This window comes from Spermophilus citellus, assembly GCF_964194105.1.
Source record: "Spermophilus citellus genome assembly, chromosome: 6".
Classification (NCBI taxonomy): Eukaryota; Metazoa; Chordata; class Mammalia; order Rodentia; family Sciuridae; genus Spermophilus; species Spermophilus citellus.
In genome coordinates, this window is record NC_138187.1 from 134,032,933 (window position 1) to 134,057,137 (window position 24,205).

A 24,205-nucleotide genomic window follows, 5' to 3' on the forward strand; every position below is an offset into this window, starting at 1 on the left:
GCTTAACAAAGTTCAGTGAAGCAACTAAGGCAGCACCAGAGAACAAACACACGGTGGGCTGTCTGCCAATGTGCCCTCCTCACCTAGAGGACGCTTATCACCTCTCAAGACTCTCTTTCTCCCTAAGCCAGAAATAGCCTCCAATTCTCAGCACAGTTCTCCTCCCTGACAGATTTGTTCTGAGAAATAAAAAACCATTTGCTCTCCTTAACTGACCTGGAGCACCAGGAGGTTGATACACATGTAGTGAATACAGATAAAGAGGTAGTGATACATCTTCTCTTGATTCACTGGGTAACTGAAAATAAGATATTTCACTTCTTAGGTCTCAACATGCTCATCTGTAAAATGGTGATAATGAGTTTAATTCCTCCATATGATATGTGGAGTTTGAAAACACAAGATGAGCTAATGTGTAAATATGTCTGAAGGTACTATTGTGATAAGCTGATTTAATACTAATAAAATATCAGAGGCTCCTCCACACAAATTCTAACTGCCAACTTCAAAAGAACTTATTTGATGTTGGATAGCAGTTCCAAGAATTTTAGATTTCACTGACCACAAAATTTAAAAACTTTAAAGGTCAAAGGTTTCTACCTTTTTTCTTTTGTCTGGAGAGAAAATCTTTCATAACATGAACAGCTCACCATCACTGTCATTATATTAAAAAGAAGAAGGAATTTTTAATTTTAGAAAAGAAAGTTTCACGTCTGGGGCTGAAGCTCAGTGGTAGAGCACTTGCCTAACACGTGCAAGACTCTGGGTTCCACCCCTAGCACTGCATAAAAAAAAGGAAGCTTCATAAAAAGCTTACATTATCTTTAATTATAAATCAGGGAAAATTCATAGACTAGCATTAGCCCAAAGACCAATTTAGGGTATAATTGGTCTTTGGAACACTACCCAACAGCTCCTTCCTAAGGTCTGGGAAACTTTGCAAGGTCATCTTTACTGCTTGAAATAGTGAAAATGCAGTACAAATGTTAATGCATTCATCTCCAACTCATGCTCAGAGTTTTCTCTTCATTGTCACGTGAGTACATACATTTATATACTCCTTCCTTTTTATAAGTTACCTTAATTCTTAGGGAATCTTTCCCCCTTTCACAGTATTATTCGGCAAAGTGGAATCAGTACTGCATGTGTTTGTATTTTTAAAAATTTATTATTTTTCTTTTTGAAAATTAGGAAGTTTAGCTGGGTGCTGTTGTGCACACTTATAATCAGCAACTTGGGAAGCTGAGGCAGGAGGAACAAAAGTCCAAAAACAACCTGGGCAGCCTGGTGGAGCCTGTCTCAAAAAAGGACTGGGAATATAGCTCAGTGGGAGAGCACCCATGGGTTCAATTCCCAGTAGAGCAAAAAATTAAAAATGAAATAAAAATAAAAACATAGGAAATCTAGTCACAACTAGAAGCAGTGACAGTATGTGAGGTACAACCAAGTGATTATATTCTATTTGAAGCCTCTGTAATGATTCACAATGATGTTTCTAGGAATAAATAAGCAGCCAAGACTTGTTCTCTCATTTCCACAAGGACACCAGAAGCCCATCTTTCCAATTCATGAGGAAATAAGATCAATAAGTTAATATCTCCAAAACCACACAGTTTTTCAACAGTTCTATTCCAAAGAATTTGGATCAATTCTTAACTTCAAAACCAATTTTGCACTTGGTAGAGTGGATCATCATTCAGCTCTGTCTCACCGACTAGGAGCCTACAGATTCTTAGTTTGTGTAAAGTTGTAGCAGGAAGTGCTCCTGGAATTTCAACACGTTCTTTCTACTTCTGCCCTTTACCCATTATAAAGTATAAAGACATGAAAACAAAGTTTTAGAGAGAAGTAGAAAAAAGAGAATAGTCATCAAAGCAATTATTTTTGGATGCCAGATATCTTCCCAAACCTGTCTAAAGTTTATATATAGTTACCTTAACCTTGGATGTGAAAAAAAAAAAAAACAACAGGAAATGACTTTAAAAAAAAATGTTTTTGGTCCCAGACTATTCTATCCTATATGTTATCTTAACCCATCTGTAGCCATATTTGGTGATGGTTTTACAAAAAGTATTTTTGGCAGTGTTATGCACTGATTCTTTGTGTCCCTACAAAATTCATATATTAAAGCCCTAATCCCCAATATGTCTTATTTGGAGATGGGGCCAGTGAGTAGGTGATAATGGTTAAACAAGGTCAACAGAGTGGGTCTCTCCTCCAACAGGGCTGGTGCCCTTATATGAAGAGGAAGAGACACCAGAGCTCCCTTTCTCTCCACCACGTTAGGACATAGCAAGAAGGTGGCCATCTTCGAGACAGAAGAGTCACATGGCTCATATACTGAATCCAGTATATTGGTCTGGGACTTCTCAGCCTTCAGAACTGTGAGGAATAAATTTCAATTGCTTACATCAACCAGTGTGGTATTTTGTTCTAGGAGAGGAATAAGGCAAAAGTATATCTTTATTGTTTTATAAGAACATATCTTTGAGTCCTTTCTAAATATGTATTATTGCAGGAGGGTGAAATATAATACCCAAATAATTCCAAAGTACTCACTCTCCTAGCAGAAGAGGCAGAGAAGGTATTCTGAGCTGGTGTTGGTATCTGCTCCATGACACTACTCTTGCTTTCAGAGTTGGAATGGTTGACAGTGGCTTCTGGCTTTTTATCTGTTATTTAAAACAAGAGAAGTAACAAGTCCAAGTATGAAAACCATACCTTTGTGTGTCTATGTTCTTTTCTGCTAACAGAAAAGGCTTATTATCAGAACAGATTTTAGGGCCATGTAATACTAAACTCAAACTAAGATGAACTCTCCAGCCACTGTGGGCAGAAGAAAATAAACTCAACAGTATTCCCATCTTGTTTCTTTGGCAGTGTTATGCACTGATTCTTTATGTAAGCTCCAACTCTAATTTCCAGATGAAAAGTGAAAATTGTTTCTACATTATCAGTAAAATCATATATAGAATTCATTAGTTACTACTTGGGAAGAATATGTGTTTGGGGGTTGCTTGGCAGGGAAAAAAACAAAAAGTGCAAGATAGACTTTGTTTTCTAGGTAATTATAATCAAAAGAGATAAGACTCTTTACAACAATAATAACACAATGTCATATAAAATTCAGGTACTAAAGTGACTGATTCAGATCAACAAGTGCTAGAGAATTTCAGAGGAGGCAGATCCTCTGAGGGAAGAAACAGGGAAAATTGCTACATTAGTCAGGGTTCTCTAGAACAGAACCACAGAGGAAGCTGGAAGACAGTACTGACTGACAGGTGGAAGAGGAAGAAAGGGCATGAGTAATGGCTCAGAAATCAAAAGACATACATCTGATGGTCAGCAAAATGGCCAGCCTACTTTAAATAGTGGGAATTCCTATGGTTACAATAGGAAATAAAGGTAAAAAGGGATTGGAGGGTGAGCTACAGAATAATATTATTGCTGAACTCACGAGTGGTCCATATTGGTAGGGTTATCAATCAGAAAGCTTGTCTTTTTATTGCTACAAACTAAATAACTACCACTGTGCCTGTGTCTAGTGAATTATGCACTGATTCTGATTTATGTACTCCGGAAACAACCTCAGAATAACCTACTCATGAATTATGTGACAATTTTAAGCTATATCCTAACTGTGTGATACTAGAAAAGTATACTTATATTTAAATCTCTATTTTCTCACTGAGTCTTACCTTGTGGGAATTATGATAAAGATTAGAGATTATGTTCTAAAACTGCATAGCTCATTGTCTGGCCATAGTAAATCCCTCATTTTTTAAAAAAAATGTTATTTTTTTGAATTATTGTGAATATTCAAGGCATTCTTTAAATACTATCTGAGTATCTGTAGCCCTGAGAAATCCAGCTTACTAGCCAAATGTGACAGACTGTTACTGTAATAGCTCCCAACAAATCATGTCTCGGCGAATCCATACCCTTGTGCAAATCATGTCTCCATGAATCCATACCGTTTCTACATTGACTCTGGGCTTAGCCAGGTGATTTGCTATGGCCATGGGAACATTAGCAAATGTGACAAAAGTTAAGTTTGAAAAGTGCCTATACACTGAGCTTTGGCCTTTGACTGCTTTTTGAAGCATCTGCCACATGAAGAAGGAGAAGCTAAGTTGCTTGAAGATAGGAGTCACATGGCTCATTTGCACTAAACATCCTGCCATTTAGGACCTCATCCCTCTAGATGATTCAACAATTGACTATACAAACATGAGTGAACCCAGCATTACCATGAGGAGATACAAATCATATAGTTGAGCCCTTCTGAAATTGCCAATCCGTTGAATTTGGTACACATAAGGTATTCTTGTTTTAAGCCACTAAGTTTGGGGATAGTTTTTACTCAGCAATAAATAATTGATTCACAAAATATTTAAGTCAAATAAATAAAAGCGGAAAAAGAAAAACTCTAATCAAAATGCTTATGTTCACCTCAAAATATAATTAATATCTTTACTACAACATAAGACACATGAAAAATATCATATTAAAAAGTTGTATCTGTGGGTCTTTAAAATTAGGATAAATGAATTCAACAAGTATTAGTTTAGTATGACACAGGCAATATTTGGAAAGGTTTTGGTATAATGCATTTCCTTGCATTTTCCCCACATATTTATTGAGCACCTTAATAGAAGGCCATGTGCTAGGAACTATGGTACATAGCAAGTCGATCAAGAAACATTACTTTCAAGTGCTTCCAAAGCTTGCTGGTGGGGGAAGAGCAGAAAGGAAGAGCAACAAACCAAATAATTCAAATATTAAACATCAGGAAAAAAGTAATACACCAGACATTCAAACAAACAGCTACAGGAATCAGGGGAGGGAAGAAAACCATATATTTACATGGTAGGGCTCCATAAAGAAAAAGTTGATTGGAGCTGGGATTTGGGACATGAGTGAAATTTCAGTTGGCAGAGAACTGCAGAAATGAGTAGGGAAGCTTGCTAGAACCATCTGGCTTCTGCCCACACCAGGCTAGTGAAACTGCTCTCTAGGATTACTAGTGACTTCCTAATTGCTGTGTCATCCTTCAGCTCTCCCTTCTCACTACATTCCTGGTTTCTGAGGTAGAATGATGCATCCTGGTTTTTCTCAATTTCTCTGGTCACACCTTCTTTGCCTCCTTCAGTGATTCTATTTCACTTCCTTCCACTTCACATCCTAAGCACAGTATGTCAAGATTCTTTTTTGTACCTCTTTTCTCTAAAGTCTCTTCCTTAGGGATATCATCCTTTTCTAATTTCATATTTCACTTCTGTGCAGATAATTTGCACTGGTCCCTTACTATTCTGAGGAGCTCCAGATCAAAACTATATGTGCTATCTATGAAACCTCATTCACCTAACCTCCTATGGTGTCAATTTCTCAATCTAAAAAGTGGTGATAATGATATATACCCCAGAGTGTGATTATGAGAATTAAATAAAAATGTTTAAATGTGTGTTGCAAAGTAAAATGCACTGCAGATGTAAAGTTTTATTACAATTCCCTGAACTAAACATAATCTTTCTTACTAGTGAATACGAATGATTGGATTAATCTCTCTCACATGGCATGTATTTTACTCATGTATATATGCCTTTCTATTCCCCTACTAGACATATTCAACAAAAAAACATTTAGTGAATGTGAGTGCCTGCCATGTGCCAGGCATTGTGCTGAGACCTGGGGGCATAATAATAAACCCAGTGTTCCCAGCCAAAACAATGAGTACTAGAAGAAAATTAAGAACATGGTGCTAGAGGGATACAAACAGGGGAGCAATACTGTTGGGTGGGAGAACAGAAAAGGGGTCCATTCTTTGCAGATTTCAGTTATCAGAAAAACCTAAAAAATCACCATTTGAATCTGCTAGATCCTAAAGCTCCTAACAGAACTCACTAAACAAGCATCTGAAGGCCTGAAATAAATTTTAAAGTACAAATAAACATTCAACAGCAGGACAGATCACAGCATGTTTAAAGAAATCGAGCAATATGGTCTGACTACAATATGTCCTTGCCTGTGTGTAGCACTGGAAAGGTCAGCTGGAGATAGATTATGAAAGGCCTTGACAGCCAGGCTACAGAATTTGGGACTTAGTCCATAGGCAAAGGTGGAGTGAGGAGGTAGTTCTAGGTTTTGAATTAGGTACACAATAGTTATAAGGGTGTTGTAGGTATTTTACTCCAACAGCAGTGTGGAGATGGGCTGCAGGGAATGAGATCTGGGGTGGTGGTACAAATCACAAGCAATGCCAGGAGTTCAAGCAGCTCCCTCCCATTTTTTTTAATACCTTAGTAGATATAGCATAGAGCAAGCCCAATATTAATTCCGGGTAATATCTGAAAACTTGGCAATATGTCAATGCTCAATAGCTAATACAAAGGACAAAAAGAAACACATTTATAAATCTTTTTAAGTACTGGCACTAGCATTTCCAGAGCAAGCTACACCTGATTAATAATAGAAATCCAAGTCTCAATGAATATAAGGTCATCTCCTATACTGCAAACCTAGTTGGTATCTGTCTTCTCTATCATACTGATGGACTCTAACCTCTGGTGACATTCAGTGAGCCTCAGATTGAAACATGAAGACAGGTGATATTCTCCCATGATTGACGGAAACCATATCAGGAAAGCCAGACATCATCAGAAGCTTGGGCCAAGACAACAGAGTAAGTTAAATATCTTCATTATAGGTAGTCCAGCTACAACAGAATTCAGAGGAAAACACAGACTTCATTATAAACTTAATGGGTGGCCTCTTCCCCTCTAACTTGGTTTTCAAGCTGGAAATGTCATTTTTTTTCATGAACTCAAATCTGGAGGGATAATGTGCCAATGAATGCAGGGCATATGTGCAATTAAAATCTTAGCTTACCATTTCTTTCCAATTATCTATGAGAACTATTCTTTGCAGCTGAATTTCTATTCAGTAAAATCCAGCTTATTATTTCTCAATGATTGCCGGCCTTTACAAAACCAAACCTATAGGCTATTTTATAGCTTAATGATCTGACCATGTTCAGCACCTCATTCTCATTTTTAGGGCTCCTGTCTTGTCAATAATAAACTTAAGAATCTCCATATGAGATTACAGTTAGCCTTCCATGGATTCAACTAACCATGGACTGAAAATAATTCAAGAAAAAAAAATGTATACATATTGAATATGTACAGACTTTTTCCCCATCATTATTCCCTACAATACAGTGTAATAACTATTTACATAGCATTTATATTGCATTGTATATTATAAGTAACTTAGAATTATTTGAAGTACACAGGAGGATGCGCATAGTTTATAAGCAAATACTATATTGTTTTAAATAAGGGACTTAAGCATCTAAGAATTTTGATTATCTACAGGGGTCCTAAAACCAATTTCCCAGAATACCTGGGAAGGACTGTACTGTTATTAATGAACGTCATATAGGGCCTGTAATCCCAATGACTCGGGTGATTGAGGCAAGAGAATCTCAAGTTTAAAGCCAACTTCAGCAACTTAGAAAAAAAAAAAAAAAGGAATGGAGATGTGGCTTGGTGGTTAAACACCCCTGGGTTCAATCCTGACACAAAAAGAAAAAAAAAAGATAAAGATAAGCCAGGCATGGTGGTGCACACCTGTGAATCCAAGCTATTCAGGAGGTTGAGACAGAAGGATCACAAATTCAAGGTCAGCCCTGGCAACTTAGTGAGATCCTGTCTGAAAAAATGAAAGGGCAGGAGTTTAAGTTCAGTGTTAGAATGCCCCTGGGTTCAATTCCCAGTATTACCCCTCCACTAAAAAGAATCATAAAGGTAAATATGATATTGTTCCTTTCTTAATCCTCTATTCAGGACCTGAAGGAACCTTATATAATAAGGAGAAGGATGGGGGACGGGGGTTGGGGAGGGTGGTCGATTTTAGGATTCTGTTTAGGGAATCAAACTAACCTGAGAACTAAGTACAAATTTTCACCAGTTCATCAAAAGTATTTGACCCAAAGAGACATAGTGACTTTTTGGAATCTGATCTTGATGCTATTTACAAATTCAAGGTTAGGACAGCTGGCTCCTGCACACAGAATTCTCTGTGCACCTTACTAATGGCTGTATAGAAACTGGAAGATATAGTTTAACAGAGCTCACAGCTTTTATAAACAAGTTGTCACTAGCAATTTGATCTCTTTTCTTTGAAAACTAAATTTGCAGTGCCTTGAGGCCTGGCCAGCTTTCTGACAAGCAGTGGAAATGGAGGATCTTTGCATTACCTGCCTCCTTCTCAGTTTCTGACTCAGAAGCTTCATCTTCACCTTCCTCTTCCTCTGAACTAGAGCTGCTGGATTCTTTACTTTCTTCCTCCATTTCTTGGGACTTGGGTGTCTCTTCCTCATATAGCATCTTCTCTTTGCTAAATTAAAGACACAAGTTGAATGTAATTCAGAAGTAATGACAACAGGTAAAATAAGGAGAACAAATCTATAGACTATAATATATAGAGAGGCAATAGTAGAAATATATTTAAATCCTTCTTTATATCTATGTGTTCATCTGAACTCTGGAGTTTGTTTTTTTTTTGCAGATTAAGGTGTAGTATTGACTCTTGAATATGACTCGAGGAGATCTGGCCTGTTCAACATACAGAAAAAAAGGAAACCATGACTTGTGATGATGGGTAGATATAAAAAAACAAAAACTTAACAGATACTTACTCACAACTTATTACATGCCAGGAATCATGCTAGGCACCAAAACAGTGGTAAACAACAGAACTTACAGTGCATTTATGGGAATAGGTGGGACTAAGAACCCTCAAGCTAGGATAGGAGAAACGCTGCATGCATGCAGTCTTCATTAATTTCTAAGTTTAAAGCACATTCACCTATTCTCAGTGTTTTTCACCCATATCAATGCCGTCTCCCTGTCCCCTAAACTTTTTAACATGTTTGAAGATGATCTGACTAAAACAAGTTTCTTCACCATATAAATTCTCAGGGTCAGTCTGACATATTAGAACACAGCTTGAACCCATTCCTCAAGCCCAAGTATCTTACTTCTTAAAGAGTCCACTCTGCAACTTGCTGTTCAGGTCTGACTCAATGAGTTTATTTCGTGTCTCCTTTTCACTTCGAAGCTGAAAATTGATAAAACAGAGAAAAGGAAAAAAGTTGACTACTGGTGAAAAATCAGCAGTATTAAGAAGAACCCAATGGCACTATCATCCTGAAGAAGACAGAACCCTCACTAAAGTAGGGGAAAAGAAACTGAAAAAAAGAGAAACACATCAGCTGGGTCTCCTCAGGAAAAAATGACAGAGGAAAATCCTCATCCAGATTAGACAAGAAAAAACATGGTGTTAACGCTTCAAGAAAACTTCCTGTTTCAAATACCCAAATCCCAAAAAAACCTAGCTTCTGAAGAACAAAAGGCCAGCAGCAACTTGGAAAGAATTCTATATGATCCCTAACTAAAATAAGTTGACAATAATTCTAAAGAAAACACAGGTACCAAAATGGGAAATTAGCCCTTAGAATGATATTTAGATGCATGCTCTAGACAATATGTATTCTATCCCTAGAGCCTAAAGTTATGTAGGAGACATGGGTATGAATCATTATCATAGTTGTAGAAATGTTATTCAGTGACAATATTATCCAGGCTCAAAAACATAACAATGTTTGGTAAAGAATTTATAGGAATCTTCTCTATGATTTTTGTAATTTCTTCGTGAATGAAAAATTATTTCAGAATAAAAAGGTTTTAAAAACCTAATTATGCAAAGTATACATCTTATATTAGGAAGACTGTTGCTGCTATATAACAGGAAAGCCACTGTTTTTTTTTTTTTTCCTATTCTACCCTGTGGTCACTGATCTTTATTCTCCTCACCAAATTACTCATCCCCTTTGTGGGGAGTAAATGTGACACATTCATTCTTCATCTCTTTATTGGAGGTGGTTTTCCATGCTGCAGTTTGTGCATGGGCACCAGGTGTGTGTAGCACTAAGCAGAATGGCACAGGTAACCAAATGAAAAAAAGATTTAAAATGAAGAGGAAGGAGAAGAGGACTGAATTTTGGATGTTTCATGGAATCTAGAATAAGTATGAATCACTGACCAATACTGTCCAATACCAAATAACTGTTTTATCATTTTATATTTGTTAAGAAAGATAAATATTCCTCTTTATAATCAATATGCTTTAAATTATATACTCTTAGTTAATAAGAAAAAGAAAAAATTATGAGTCCTGCATTCTAGTATTCATTTGGAAAAAAAGCTCTTAATATGAACATAAGCATTTTCTAGAACTCAAATGTATAGTTTTTTTTTTGTTGTTGTTGTTGTTTGTTGCTTTCATCTGCTTCAAGGATATCTTACAACAAGCAAACTTTAACAACAGTGGTTTCTAGAATACTTTCTTCTAACAGACTCTTGATAGTTCCTCAAGGAAACAATGAATATCTCTGGAATGCGGAAATGTCCAGTTCAGTTCTCAACAGACATAATAAAAGCAAGCAACTGTGATACCCACTGTAGACCGCAAACTTCTAGAAGAGCTTTCAAAGTATGAAACAGTGACTCACCACATTCTGCTTCTTCTGGAGCATCTCCAAATGCTCCACAAGACCCTCATCAGCCACATCAAATGGCGTCTGACCCTGGGAGAGAAAAGGGGCACAATGACTGATAGAAAATAGAAGCAGTTATTATGTAACTTTATTTTATCAGGGACTATGCAATATTCACTTTCTGCCTTAGATTCCAATGATACAGGCTGAGTATCCCTTATCCAAAATGCTTAGGACCAGAAGTCTCTGAATTTTTTTCAGATTTTGGAATATTTGCATATACATAATAAGATACATGGAGGACAGGATCCAAGTCTATACACAAACATCATTCATTCTTCATATACAACTTGTACATACAGCCTGAAGGTCATTTTATACAATATGTTAAATAATTGTGTGCTTTAAAGGTGTGGAATTTTCCACTTGGGGCATTATATTAGCACTCAAAAAGTTTCAGAGTTTGGAGAATTTCAGATTTTAGATTTTTGGATTAGGGACGCTCAACCTGTAGATGCTTTCCAAATTAATCTACCCTACTTTATGACAGGCCTTCATCTATTACATGGGAAACTCTATAAGAAACAGAAAACCCATTAAGCAGAGAGTTTCATAATGTACAAAACAGTATTGAGGAAATATCACCACATCATTTCTAATGTTTATTGCCTGTTGGCAAATAATCAAGGGAAACTTCTACTTGTACCTACTCTAAAAAAGGTCTTAATTACAATGATGAATTTAATAAGGGCTCTTAAAAACCTCTGGGGGAGGTTCAGAAACATGTGCACCAAAGATAAGTCACAGAAATCATCTCCCTTTAAGTAACTAAAGGGCAGATAGGAAGGTTTTCTCTTTTAGAAAACATCAGCCCAATTAAGGACTCTGACCTATAGTCTAAGAATGAAACCAGGACCCAAAGGAGACGTGAGGCAGATAAGAACATCTACTAATTAAAGAGTCCAAACCAGGTACAGTGCTGCATGCCTGTAATTCCTGCAACTTGGGAAGCTGAGCAAGAGGATCCCAAGTTCAAGGCCAGCCTAAACAACTTAGCAAGACCTTCAGCAACTTAGTGAGACTGTGACTCCAAAAGACTGGGGGATGTAGCTCAGTGGAAAGGCTCCCCTGAGTTCAAATCCAGTACAGAAAAAAGAAAAAAGAAGAAAAAAGTCCATTATCTCTGGGTTCTTAGAAAATTAAGAGACAAGGATTGGAATTCAGGGCTTCTAAGATGCTTGAAGTGAGGCTGAATAAGGCTATTTTCAGCCAAAACTCAAAGTTCTTTGTTATTGTAACATTTTTAAATGACACAATGTGAATAGAGCTCAGCTGTTAAAAGAATGATTTGAAAAATATCAACTCTTCCATACTTCACTATAAATAGTGGCCTTAGGTTTCTGAAAGCCTTTTTTTTTTTTTTTTTTGCCAAGTTTGTTTTAAGGGCTTCACTAGGTTAATGGGGTTTTATTTCATGTAGCAACACTTCTCTATGTTGATAATGGGTGAGGGCAGGCAGGTGAGGGCAACATCACAGCTACCAGGGATGCACATTTCTCCAGAGCAGTCACCTGGCCATTTTGTTCTAGAGACTCAACCACCAACCTCATTGCGTTTTAGAGATTCAGACTCACTAACCAGTTTGTTCCGGATATCCATGTCACAGAGTGCTTCTGCCAAGATGGAACAAGCCTCCTTCACTCCCCAGTGTGCTGCTGCATGGAGGGGAGTCCAGCCATCAAGATCCTGAACGTTGAGTTCGTAGCCAGCCTGAATTAGAAGTCTAAGAAGAAAACCCCAAATATTATATTTCTCTTTTCAATTTTACAATTTTCTGCCAAAAAAGCTGAAGGTCATTTTATACAATATGTTAAATAATTATGGGCTTTAAAAGTGTGGAATTTTTCACTTGGGGCATTATATTGGCACTCAAAAAGTTTCAGATTTTGGAACATTTCAGATTTTAGATTTTTGGATTAGGGATGCTCAACCTGTAGGTGCTTTTCAAATTAACTGATATTTCAAATTGAGCCCTGAACTACAGGGATTCATTCTATGATTACTTTTGCCCTCTAAGGCATAGCTATGGTTTCATAATTGCTTCTTTGAGCATAAATCATAGATGATTTTTAACTGAGCCCCTCAAAAAGGTCATTTGTATGGTATTTCCTACACATATCCATGTATATTATATAAGGGGAGTGCAAAGATAGGTGTGTACCTGAGACTAACAAAAACCTAATTCAATTAACCAAGTCATACAACTCTATTATAGAATGTTCTCTCTATTCTCCAGGGCAAGGAGAAATTAACATAAAACAAGGGCTCATATTTCTTCAGGATACTTTCTGGTTGGTATTTCCACAATATCATAGGTTTACTACAGAATCTCATACCTTCTACTCTATAAGAGTATCTGCAGACACTAACTTTAAAGCTTTAATCTAACTGTAACCATGTTATACATGTAAAGATATGATTCCAGAAGTCCCAAATTGCACTGAGCTGGCTGAGGCCCTTTATTGTGGAGCTCCAGAAATCTTCCAAGAATTGAGCACAGTATGGATGTCACACTTGGACAGACATGGAGTACAACACACTGCCACATCTATTAGAAACCCCATATTAGGTTGAATATAGAACACTGAAGGAGTTCGGCAGCAATGGCACACACAGTGCCTTCAGCAACCCACGTTTTGGGGAAAAACCTTTCAACTCTAAGCACCAAAAGCTACATAAGGCACAGATGTAAGAAAAACTGGAATAGACATAGCAGAATCCAAATCCCTCATGTAAGTTTGACTATTCTAGACACTGCATATTCAAGATCTGTAAGATTGATCTAAAGAGTCCCAAGAAATTATTTAAGTCAAAAAGGACCAAAATGATCATAGGTCTGTCCTGCATTGCAGGTCCTAAGAGGAGAAAGTTACAGGGGAATTAATGACAAATTCATAGAATGGGACAAGGTCTGTGTATCTTAACTCTTTTTCATATATCATACATATCAGTGAAAAGCTAGCAGGATGGCAGGAGGGAGGTAGACTATCTGTGGCCTAATATCAGCAAAATATGGGGTGGGGGAACAAAAAACTGCATGATCAACAAAAAAGGAAACACATCATAGTTGAAAATCTAATTCACCTTCGGCATTCAAAACTCATCTCATCTCATCCCAGTAAACCAAACTACTGATTGATATACAGAAACAATACCTGAGCACTTCAGAGTAGCCCTTGGCAGCAGCCACATGGAGGGCTGTGGCTCCTGAGCGGGCCTGCCTCACATCCTCTATTTTCCCACTGTTGAGCCACTGGCGGGCATCCTGTAACATCTGTTGCTCTTCTTCCTTTCTTGACTGCTCTAGATCAACTCCTATAGAAGTAATATATCAGACAGCCAGCATTACTAAAACTCTACTCAAGTCTAACAGGTTATTTTCCTTAGATTCAAAACACATCATAAATATAATCACAGATAACAGTTTAATTATCAAACTGGATAGTCATCAAATTTAGGAAAGCAGCTGAATTTGCACACACATTAATGGTCTTACCAGGTTAAATCATCAGGCTAAATATTATGTGATGCAGATCCATTGAGGAAACATGCCTAAATCATTTTCAACAGAACATAAAAATCAGAGGGGATATTATTTTTACTTATAATATTTGCACAAAGCTATAAACTTCAAGGTTCTTTTATGTTATATCATTTCAGTTTCCAAACAATTCTTTGAAGTGAGTATAATATCCCCATTTACCATATAAGGAAATAAACATGAAAAGTTTCAATGCCTTGCTTAAAGCTACAAAACACATTAGTGATGCTAGAACTCTGAAATACTTGATCCCTGTCTGTTTTTCTTTTCCACTCATTACACCAAAAGGTTAGTATTAAAGATGTTGGTTTCAGGTATGACGTACTTTAAAATAAACTATCTCTAAAGCTTGTTTCCATATACAGAAAAATACAGTGACCTGAAGCTATACATAATACTTCAGAGATGAGTAGGTGATCTGCAGGCTAAAAAAACAGTCAAAAGCATGATGGAGGAACTTCAAGAATTCCTCCCTTTAGCCAACCACTCTCCAATACCCATGCCAATGAAGAAGGGCTGAGATGGGGCACTCCCTGATATATAAATAATGAAATGTCTCAAATATAAACATACCCATTCAAAGAGTTCCACCTTCATTATCAGTCTTTTCTGTGCTTGGTCTGCTCCCTTTCTACTCTTAAATGAAAATCTGGGAGCTACCTAAGTATTATCTCTGTCTAATCTGGGGAAAGGAAGGGGTGAAGAACAGACCAGAATTCCACACTCTATAAGGGGAGTTAACAGTGCTACAAAGTTAGGCATACATATGGGTGTCTATTCCAACAGAGTATAATCCTTAACTGAAGAGTCAACAATCAAAATAGGAAAAGTAGATTCTCAAACCAAAACTACTTTAAAAACTAGTTTGTTTAAAAAATTATCTGTAAATTGTAAAACATTTTGTAGAAGATGCAACTGAGTGAGATGGGAGGGTAAACAGTACCAAAGCCTTCAGTTCAATAGGGCACAAAACTATATGTAGAAGGCAATAAAAACAGTAGTTGTTGACCTAGAACATCATTATTTTAAGGTAGGTTTGCAATATCCTTTCTATAAAGGGTCAAATATTAAATATTTTTGGGTTTGCTGGCCATCTAGTATATTAGAACTACTCAACTCTGTGGTATATATACAATGGAATAGTACTCAGCCATAAAGAAGAATGAAATTATGGCATGGATGGAACTGGAGACTCTCTTGCTAAATGAAATAAGCCAATCCCAAAATACCAAAGGTTGAATGTTCTCTTTGATATCCAGATGCTAACTCACAATAAGGAGGAGGGGATAGAAGTTCATTGGATTAAACAAAGGAGAATGTCAGGAAGGGAGGGGGGATAAAAATAGGAAAGACAATAGAAAGAATCAGACATAACTTTCCTATGTTCATATATGAATACATGACTAGTATAATTCCACATATTGTACAACTTCAAGAATGGGAAGTTATACTCCCTGTATGTTTGATACACAAAATACATTCCACTGTTATGTGTAACTAAAAAGAACAAACAAACAAACAAAAAGAACTACTTAACTCTGTTACTGTAGCACAAAAGCAGCTTGTAAACAAATGGGCATGGTCAGATGGCCCTGATTGCTTTAAAGGTCCCTGGAGCTAAATCCTTTGGGATAAACTACAGATTGTGGGTCTGGTTGTTTACCAACTCCCTTTCCCCCAAAACAAAACAAAAACAGCACTGCAAATCACATCTAAAGTTTTGTGACAGTTCTAGCAGAATTCTCTAAGACCTGTTCTCCTGTTCTCTGCCTAGTGTTATTCAACATTTTTAAATTAAAAGAACCCAGAGACCTTTAGTAGGAGAATCCTACCCCATTCCCTGAAATGAATTCTTCTAAAACTACCAAAACAAACAAACAAAACAAAAAACCTTTTTAGAGCATATTCTCCTAAATTATATTCCTAACTTGATTAAACTACCAGAATAATTTTAAGATTAATATAAAGATCATTTCAGAAATTACAATAAATATATTTTACTAGTATCAACTTCTGTTCTCAAGAAAAAAGATGCAAAGTTACAAAATGAATGTGGCCACACTGTATCCCATCCCTTTCTTTGAACTCCACAATGTGTAGCAAATCTAACAACATATATGCACTGATAAAAAAGTTCACAGGTTACTTCTACCTATCCGGTGAGTATACAACCTCAGAATGGCAAAAACCAGGAATGACTAGCCATTCTTTTGGCATTTCGCCTATTTTTGTTGAGTTGTTACATGATGTTGGTAGTTGATTAATGCTGTACAGACAGATCTAATCCTTTCCTGTTATATGATAATCAAAAGTTTTAACCAACAAAAAGAATTATGTTCTACAGGGGGCAGAGAGTCCCTCTGGGCCCAGCATAGTTTCTAGGTTACCTTGCTTCTTTACTTGCTCCAGAAGAAGATCCTTCATGGCTGGCTCTTCTGCAAGGTCAGAAGGGACCTCACCTTCACTATTCACCATACCCACACTGGCTCCATGGTTAATGAAATACCTGTGCAACAAGACTCAGGATGAATATTATCTCTGTCAATCTAATATTAATTTATACTTGTGCATATGGAGTTCTGTGTAGAGCAAGGCCTATTTCAGGGCTTTAAATATGGCCCCAAATAAGGTGTTTCATTATTAATTTTCAACTTCATTAGCCTTTAATAATCAGAGCTGGAAGTTTCTCCATTTCCTGACAAGAGCAATCTCAATAGTAAGATTTCTTTCATAGTCATATACCTAACTCCCAGTCTCTCTCTCATTCCAGTGGACAGCAAGAAGTTTCTAAATACCATGTAGTCTTTAAAACATGTCCACCACCTCAGAAGTCCAAACAGGGTTTCCAAAAGGACTTACCTTGCATTTAATATTAGGAATGAAAGAGAGCCCCTAAAAGCAACATAAATAAATAAATCTAATGAAAACTTCCAAGTGCACATTGGAGTTTACTAAGTAGTATTGTGGATGTGAAAACAGAAAATAAGTATGCATTAAAATTTGCACAAATCCTCTTAAATCATACATTCACAAAACTTTCCCTTCAGCAAATCATGTATGTGAAATTTTCTGTACTTTTGGAGGAAACTAAATCACTGAAGAAGAAACATTAAAATGATAAATGGTGAGATTCTAAATCCACATAGAATACTTAATCCCAAAGAAGAAAAAACTGATAATTTCAATACCTTACATGGGTCCTCTTTTATTCTCAAAATGATTTCTCTCTCTCTCTCTCTCTCTCTCTCTCTCTCTCTCTCTCACACACACACACACACACACACAAAATCATGAATCTTAGGCATGAAGGCAATGTAGTTATTACTAATCCTCCTTTAAGTAACTGAGGCTCACACATATTAAGTAATTTTCTCAAAATCACATAGCTGGAAAATAGCAAAGGCTATGGCTCCAGTCTTTGAATTCAAGTCTAATTCACCTTTTCTCCAGAATAAACTACTTCAGAGCCAGTGCGAATCCAAATAATGCTGGGAGCTCTAGCAAATATTCACAGACACTTAAAGGGAAAGAAAAGCTGCAAATTAGACTTTAATTCATTGAAAAATTAATAAACGTCATTGGTCAGAGAACCATACGTTAGGCACTGTAGGAAATTTTTTAAAAATAATATATGGGTCAGGCGTTGTGGCACACACCTGTAATCCCAGCAACTTGGGAGGATGAGGCAGGAGGATCACAAGTTTGAGGCCAACCTCAGCAATTTATCGAGGCCCGAAGCAATTTAGCAAGACCCTGTCTCAAAATACAAAATAAAAAGGGTTCAGGATATGGCTCAATGGTAAAGCACCTCTGGGTTCAATCTCCCAGTAATGCCCATCCAAAATCTATGTATGGCCACTACATTCAAAGAATTGACAAAGGAGAAAAAAATCTATAAAAATTAGATTAAAACCATGATTTTGCTTTCTCAGTGCCTAGGAGCTGGTTTGACAGGGCCTCAGTAAATGTTTGTTAATTTATAATCAATTCCACATATGTAAAACTTAAAGGTATTCACAATTCATCTGATTTTCAACTGTCTTCTTCCTTCTCTCACAGCCTTAGGGGAAGACAGACCTTATTTAATTCCAGAGTTAACTCCCTCTATCTGCACTCTTAAATCTATCAAATATCACTATTCTGTCCATCAGTTTCTCTTTTTTACTTCCCCATATTCAATGGCTCCTTTCTTCTGGTTCCTTCCCTTTTACATACCCCCACCCTGAAAAATCATAATACAAATAATATACATAATAAGCACATAATAAATGTTTGTTGGGACTAAACTATAAACAAAACCCTTATTATTCCCAAACACACCCCACTCTCACCCAGCTCTCCTCCTTAGTTCAGTGTTTCCTCCACTGGATGGAACACAATTTCTTCTTCTCAAGCCTTTGCCTCTTCTCACTAACTGAATTCTCTCTTGCCTTCCTCTCTCCCATACCCCTCACCCCACACTGCAGCTCGATGAGAACACAGGAGCACTCAAAGCAATGTGAGGGCCAAAACTGTGCCCTCTTCACTGTCTCTATTTTCCCATATTCTCCTGTTTTAGGGAAAAAAGTAAATCTTCTTTAGTTTTACACTTTTACCTGAACAAGAATAAATGTCAACCTATGAAATAGTATCTACTTTACCCTAAGGATCCATATAGGTGTCCAGAGGCTCAGAAATAACTATTAGCTCAATATATATGTCCTTAGAAAATAAAGCCTTCCTATTCTTTCTAATGCATTACTGATAAAAGGCCTTTTTGCTACTTTTTATGGAAGAAAGAAAGGAAATTAAATGTAGCATCCCAATAAACCATAAAGCCAAACTAAATGTTTCACCCTTGGGTCAATCTGCTACTTCTAAGTTAAACAAACACTATTGATAATAAAAATCTAATAGCCAGGGCTGGGGTTGGGGGTCAGAGGTAGAATGCTCGCCTATCATGCATGAGGCACAGCCCTGTCTCAAAATACAAAATAAAAAGGGTCAGCATATGGCTCAATGGTAAGGCACCATTTTAGGCACCAGTTTGTTAACTGAAATTAACAAACATTTACTGAGGCCCTATCAAACCAGCTACTTAATCCTCAGCACCACATAAAAAATTTTTTAAAAAAAGATATTGTTATAACAAAAATAAATATTTTTTAAAAATCTAATACCCAGTTAACTAATATTAAGCCTCAACTTAAGCTGAAATGAGGAAAAAAATAACCTCTAAACCTCCTTTTGATGTACCATACTGAGTACAAACATGAGACAAAAAATTCATCACAGAACATGAAATAGAATGTATTTGATTCTTCCTAGAAAGTCGGTTTACTTTTTATTCTTTTCTACTTCTGTAAAAATTAGAGTTCCTAATGATCCTGGGAATAAGAATGCAAAATGTAAGATCTTTAAGATACAAAAAGAGGCCAGGTGCAGTGACATACACCTATAATTCCAGCAACTCAGGAGGCTGAAACAGAATGATTGTAAGTTTGAAGCAAGCCTCAGCAACTCAGTGAAACCCTAAGCAATGTAGTAAGACCCTCTCTCAAAATAAAAAATAAAAAGGACTGCCAATGTGGCTCAGTGGTAAAGCACCCCTGGGTTCAATTCCCAATGCCCTCCCCCCAAAAAGAAAAATGACAAGATGGCCAGGGACTGATCTTAACTGAAACATTCTTCATTGGCTCTGAGGCCAAATTGAATAGTATAAACAATTGTTTTTCATCATATAAAAAATAATGCCACAGTCTGGCATGGTGGCACATGCCTGAAATCCTAGAAACTAGGAGGCTAACCTGGACAACTTAGTGAGATCATGTTTCAAAATAAAAATAATAAGGGCTTGGAGTATAGCTCAGTGGTAGAGCACTTGCCTGGCATTCAGGGGGCCTGGGCTTTGATCCCCAGTAATGCAAAAAAAGACCGTAAAAACAAAATCTGTCTAGTAACAATATGCATAATGAAAGAGAAGGTCATCCCTACTACCACTCCAGCTCTGCAATGGATTCTGGTCTATATCAGGTCAATCATGATCAAACTTTCATAGATCTAATTTGTAATAATTAGATGAAGAAATAGTAACTGATAGATTCACTTCATTCAGGGTAATATTTGAGCAGGAGATTTCTGAATTTTGAACATTTTTCTAAAGGAACTATGTTTTAAAAATGAATTAAAATAACTACTATTTAAAAAGTCTCATTAAAATCATTTATCTGTACTCAACTTCACAGGAGTGTGATGCCAACCAACACAATGATCCTAATTCTAAGCATAAGCTCCTCTAGAAAAGTATGTGTGGAGGGGAGGGGGATGAAAAGAAGTGAATTCTTGAATGTAACGAGATTTGGTAGCTCAAATATCACAAACATGCCACCTGAACAAATTAATCAATTCTCAAAAATGCAGGGCCAATATGTTCTGTATTTCTTATTAAATAAAATCAAATTTATTTGACAAAGAAATCTCTTTAACTCTTGGACATCAAAATGCTGGCACTGGTGAATAAGGCTGAGAATGGAAGCCTTTCTTATGAGATTCTGAAATGGGGACAGCCTAGGGGATAAAGAGGTGGCTGACTTTTACTAATTTAGAATACAGTAAGGAAATAAGAGGCAAGAAACTACACTATTCATTTCTTTCAGCTTTCAGACTGAGCAGTCCTCTGCTTCTTTGAACAAGCAACCCAGTGATGCTGCCTACTGTTTCCCCAGCCCCGAACCCCTTTGTTTAACTTCTCCCAATGAACATCCCTGGCTCAAGACAGGGTCTCCCACAGGAAATGTGGGCAAATCAGATTCTGTGGGAAGCTATTCTCAGACCTCTATATAGCTGCCAATGTCATTCTCACTTCTGATTGCTAAATAAGAGAGATGTAATGGAGCTCTAATCATAATCACTGAAAAAGGCCTTAAAACAAGCAATCTCATTTCTAAAGGACTACAAACATTGTGATAAAGAATTTATTGTATCAATATAAATTTTCCCTCATCTAGAATATACTCAATTGCTTCATTTTAAAGATGTTTCAACCACCAAAGCCTCTTTCCTAAGTAAAAATAACCTTCCTGATCATTCTTTCTTACAAGAGAGATTTTTTTTAGTGCCTCTTATATCTCAGACATAATGTAGTCAGAATTCTTCTGCCCAAGGGAGGGGCAACTAGTTGTCATGGAAGTTAATAGCTACTACTGTTATTTTATTAAACATATCCATTCAACCAATGTAGAGAACACATGTCAATCTCTACCCTTCCTTGGTTCTACATGTTTAAGTTCTTTCTTCTACTAAATACCAGCATACCAGTTATTTTCACCTTTGTTTGTATTAAGCATTGATTTTTAAAATTTTTTTTAAACTGTTGATAGACCTTTACTTACTTATCTGTGGTGCTGAGAATTGAACCCAGTGCTTCACACATGCTAGGCAAGTGCTCTACCACTAAGCTACAACCCTAGGCCTTAAGCATTGATTTTTTTCCCCTCCATATTTATACTGGTACATTATAGTTGTTATAATGGTGGGATCTGTTTACACATTTGTTTATGCACACAATATAACAATATAATTTGGTCAAAATCATTCACCAATATTTTCCTTTCTTTCTCCTTCCTCTCCCTGGTCTCTTTCCTCTACTCTACTGATCTCCTTTGATTCATGAGATTCTCACCCTACTTGTTTTCCTTTTTTCTACTCTAGCTTTCACATATTAGAGAAAACATGAATTTTTACTTTCTGAGTTTGGCTTATCTTGCTTAATGGAATACTCTCAAGTTCCATCCATTTTCCTGCATTTGACACAATTTCATTCTTTTTTATGGCTGAATGAAACTCCATTGTAAACACTGATTTAAAAAACAAACAAAAACAACAGGTTTATAAAGACATCCAGAAAAAAAATTGCAGCCTGCTTACACATGTGCCCTGCTAGAGTTCTTCAGAAGTGAATCCAGAAAGTGCATCAGACAGAATCTAACTGCATAATCCAGCAAATACAAATTATATGAAGATGAAAGCAAACAAAAACTTTCAACTAAGAAACTATAGATTTAGCAATTATGTAAAACATACAATCAATTAGCCTTTAAAAATAGTCAACTTCGTGAATTTGCAATTAATAACAGAGATTAAGACTATTTATGAAATCCAAATTCTATGAGCAGAGAAATGAAGGTTATTCCTACCAAACCCAAACAGAAACTCACTCTGCTATGTTGAGATAGCCACAGGAAGCTGCTGCATGAAGGGGTGTCCATCCCTCATTGTCTTGCTGGTTTACATTGGCTCTGTTCTCAACCAGAAACTTCACCATGTCCAAATTTTCATCAATACAGGCCTGAAAAGAAAAGTCCATTCATTTATTCAACAATAATTTATTGAGTTGTACTATGTGATAGGCACCACTCTGGACATGACAATATCCAACAGTTCTGATAATACATTAATTTTTATGTTTTTCAAACTAAATGTGCAGAACATGACTTATAAACTTAGACGTGCTATAGGACTATTATTTATAGTACTAATTTGATTAATTATAAAATTGATTTCTGAAGTGGGTAAAAATGATTTCTAATGGGTAAGCTGTTTCATCATTATAATATACAAAGGAAAGCATGTTAGAAATTTGATAAGTACTGATTTGCTTACAAAGTTTAAAGGAAAATAATCACATACTATCAGATGTAATTTTCTCAGTAGGAAGTTATAGTTTAAGACTATAGGATTACTAAAGGGGGATCATTTCAAACGAAAGAAATGTATTTTTTTCATGTATTTTCTGAATGGCTTCAAACAATATGGCAAAGGATGTTTATAGTTACAGATGATCAGGGATCCTTATCTGCCCACCTCCTACCAGAAATTAGGGAAGAATGCAGAAGGGTTTTAAATAAAGGCTTTAGGCCTATCAGTCTAGAAGAAAAGAGTCACAAATAGCAATGAGATCTACAAAAACCGAAAAGCTCTCTTGATAATCTACAGAACAAAATGGAGGTAGAAGGTTCATAGTGACAAAGATAATCATTATATCAGGTTTAGATGGTCCTAAAACACTTGAGATATTTCAGGATTCAGACAAATGAGACACTTTTTAAAAACTCACCTATGGACCCTCTTCTTTAAATAAATAATCAATCAATCAATCAAAATTTCAACTGAGAAAAAATCTATTAACCAAATCGAAATTATTTTCACAATAATATTAGGAGATTTTATACTTTTTTTATTGTTTTGACATCTGCACTAATGATGCAAAAGCAATGTTGGGTAAAACTGCTCATGCCTTAGCAGAAATCAAGGCAACAGCACCAAAAAAGCTAATTCCACTTAAGAATGACCTTGATGAGGCAGTAAAAATTACTAATTTTATTAAATCTAAATCCTTGAATATTAGTCTTTTTATTACTCTGTGATAAAATAGGAAGTATATTTGCAGCACTTCTGTGGAACTGAAGTATGATTGTTGTTTCTAGAAAAAGCATTTGGGGGCTGGGGATGTGGCTCAAGTGGTGGCGCGCTCGCCTGGCATGCGTGCGGCCCGGGTTCGATCCTCAGCACCACATACCAACAAAGATGTTGTGTCCGCTGAGAACTAAAAAATAAATATTAAAAATTCATTCTCTCTCTCTCTCTCTCTCTCTCTCTCTCTCTCTCTCTCTCTCTCCCCCCCCCCTCACTCTCTCTTTAAAAAAAAAAAGCAAAAAAAGCATTTGTGTATGTGTTTGATTTGCCAAATGAACTACCTACTTTTTTCATAAAACACTAATTCTACTCAAAAGAATAACTGACAGATAACTCATTGTTCCTCAGGCTTGAAAATGAAAAAAGTGAGCTTCTCACCTCAAATAAAATAACTAATATTCTCACCTCAAATAAAATAACTAGTATTTGTGTCAGTGGTAGAATTTGGCCATGCAAGTGAAAATAGGAATTCTGCGAAATAAAACTACCACCATGAAATTGAAAGCTTCCTAATATTCTGCTGATGTTCACAATGGGACTACCAACAAGTGTGTTTGTTAATATTATATAAAGAATTATAATGTGTTTAC

The 24,205-nt window shown here is 36.4% G+C and overlaps 1 protein-coding gene across 12 annotated transcripts in view; it reads right to left on the reverse strand.

Annotated features, from left to right (window-relative positions):
- Positions 1-24,205, reverse strand: part of PPP1R12B (protein phosphatase 1 regulatory subunit 12B) — a gene marked incomplete at its 3' end in the record, with an annotated part of 222,463 nt that overhangs the window by 133,842 nt on the left and 64,416 nt on the right. For all 12 annotated transcript variants that reach the window (XM_081298885.1, XM_081298884.1, XM_081298888.1 and 9 more), the window contains exons 2-9: positions 22,358-22,488; positions 16,550-16,668; positions 13,777-13,936; positions 12,200-12,344; positions 10,577-10,651; positions 9,044-9,123; positions 8,261-8,400; positions 2,560-2,672 (exon numbers count right to left, since the gene is read on the reverse strand). In XM_081298885.1, the coding sequence (XP_081155011.1) occupies positions 2,560-2,672; positions 8,261-8,400; positions 9,044-9,123; positions 10,577-10,651; positions 12,200-12,344; positions 13,777-13,936; positions 16,550-16,668; positions 22,358-22,488 (963 nt within the window). The remainder of the gene's footprint in view (positions 1-2,559; positions 2,673-8,260; positions 8,401-9,043; positions 9,124-10,576; positions 10,652-12,199; positions 12,345-13,776; positions 13,937-16,549; positions 16,669-22,357; positions 22,489-24,205) is intronic.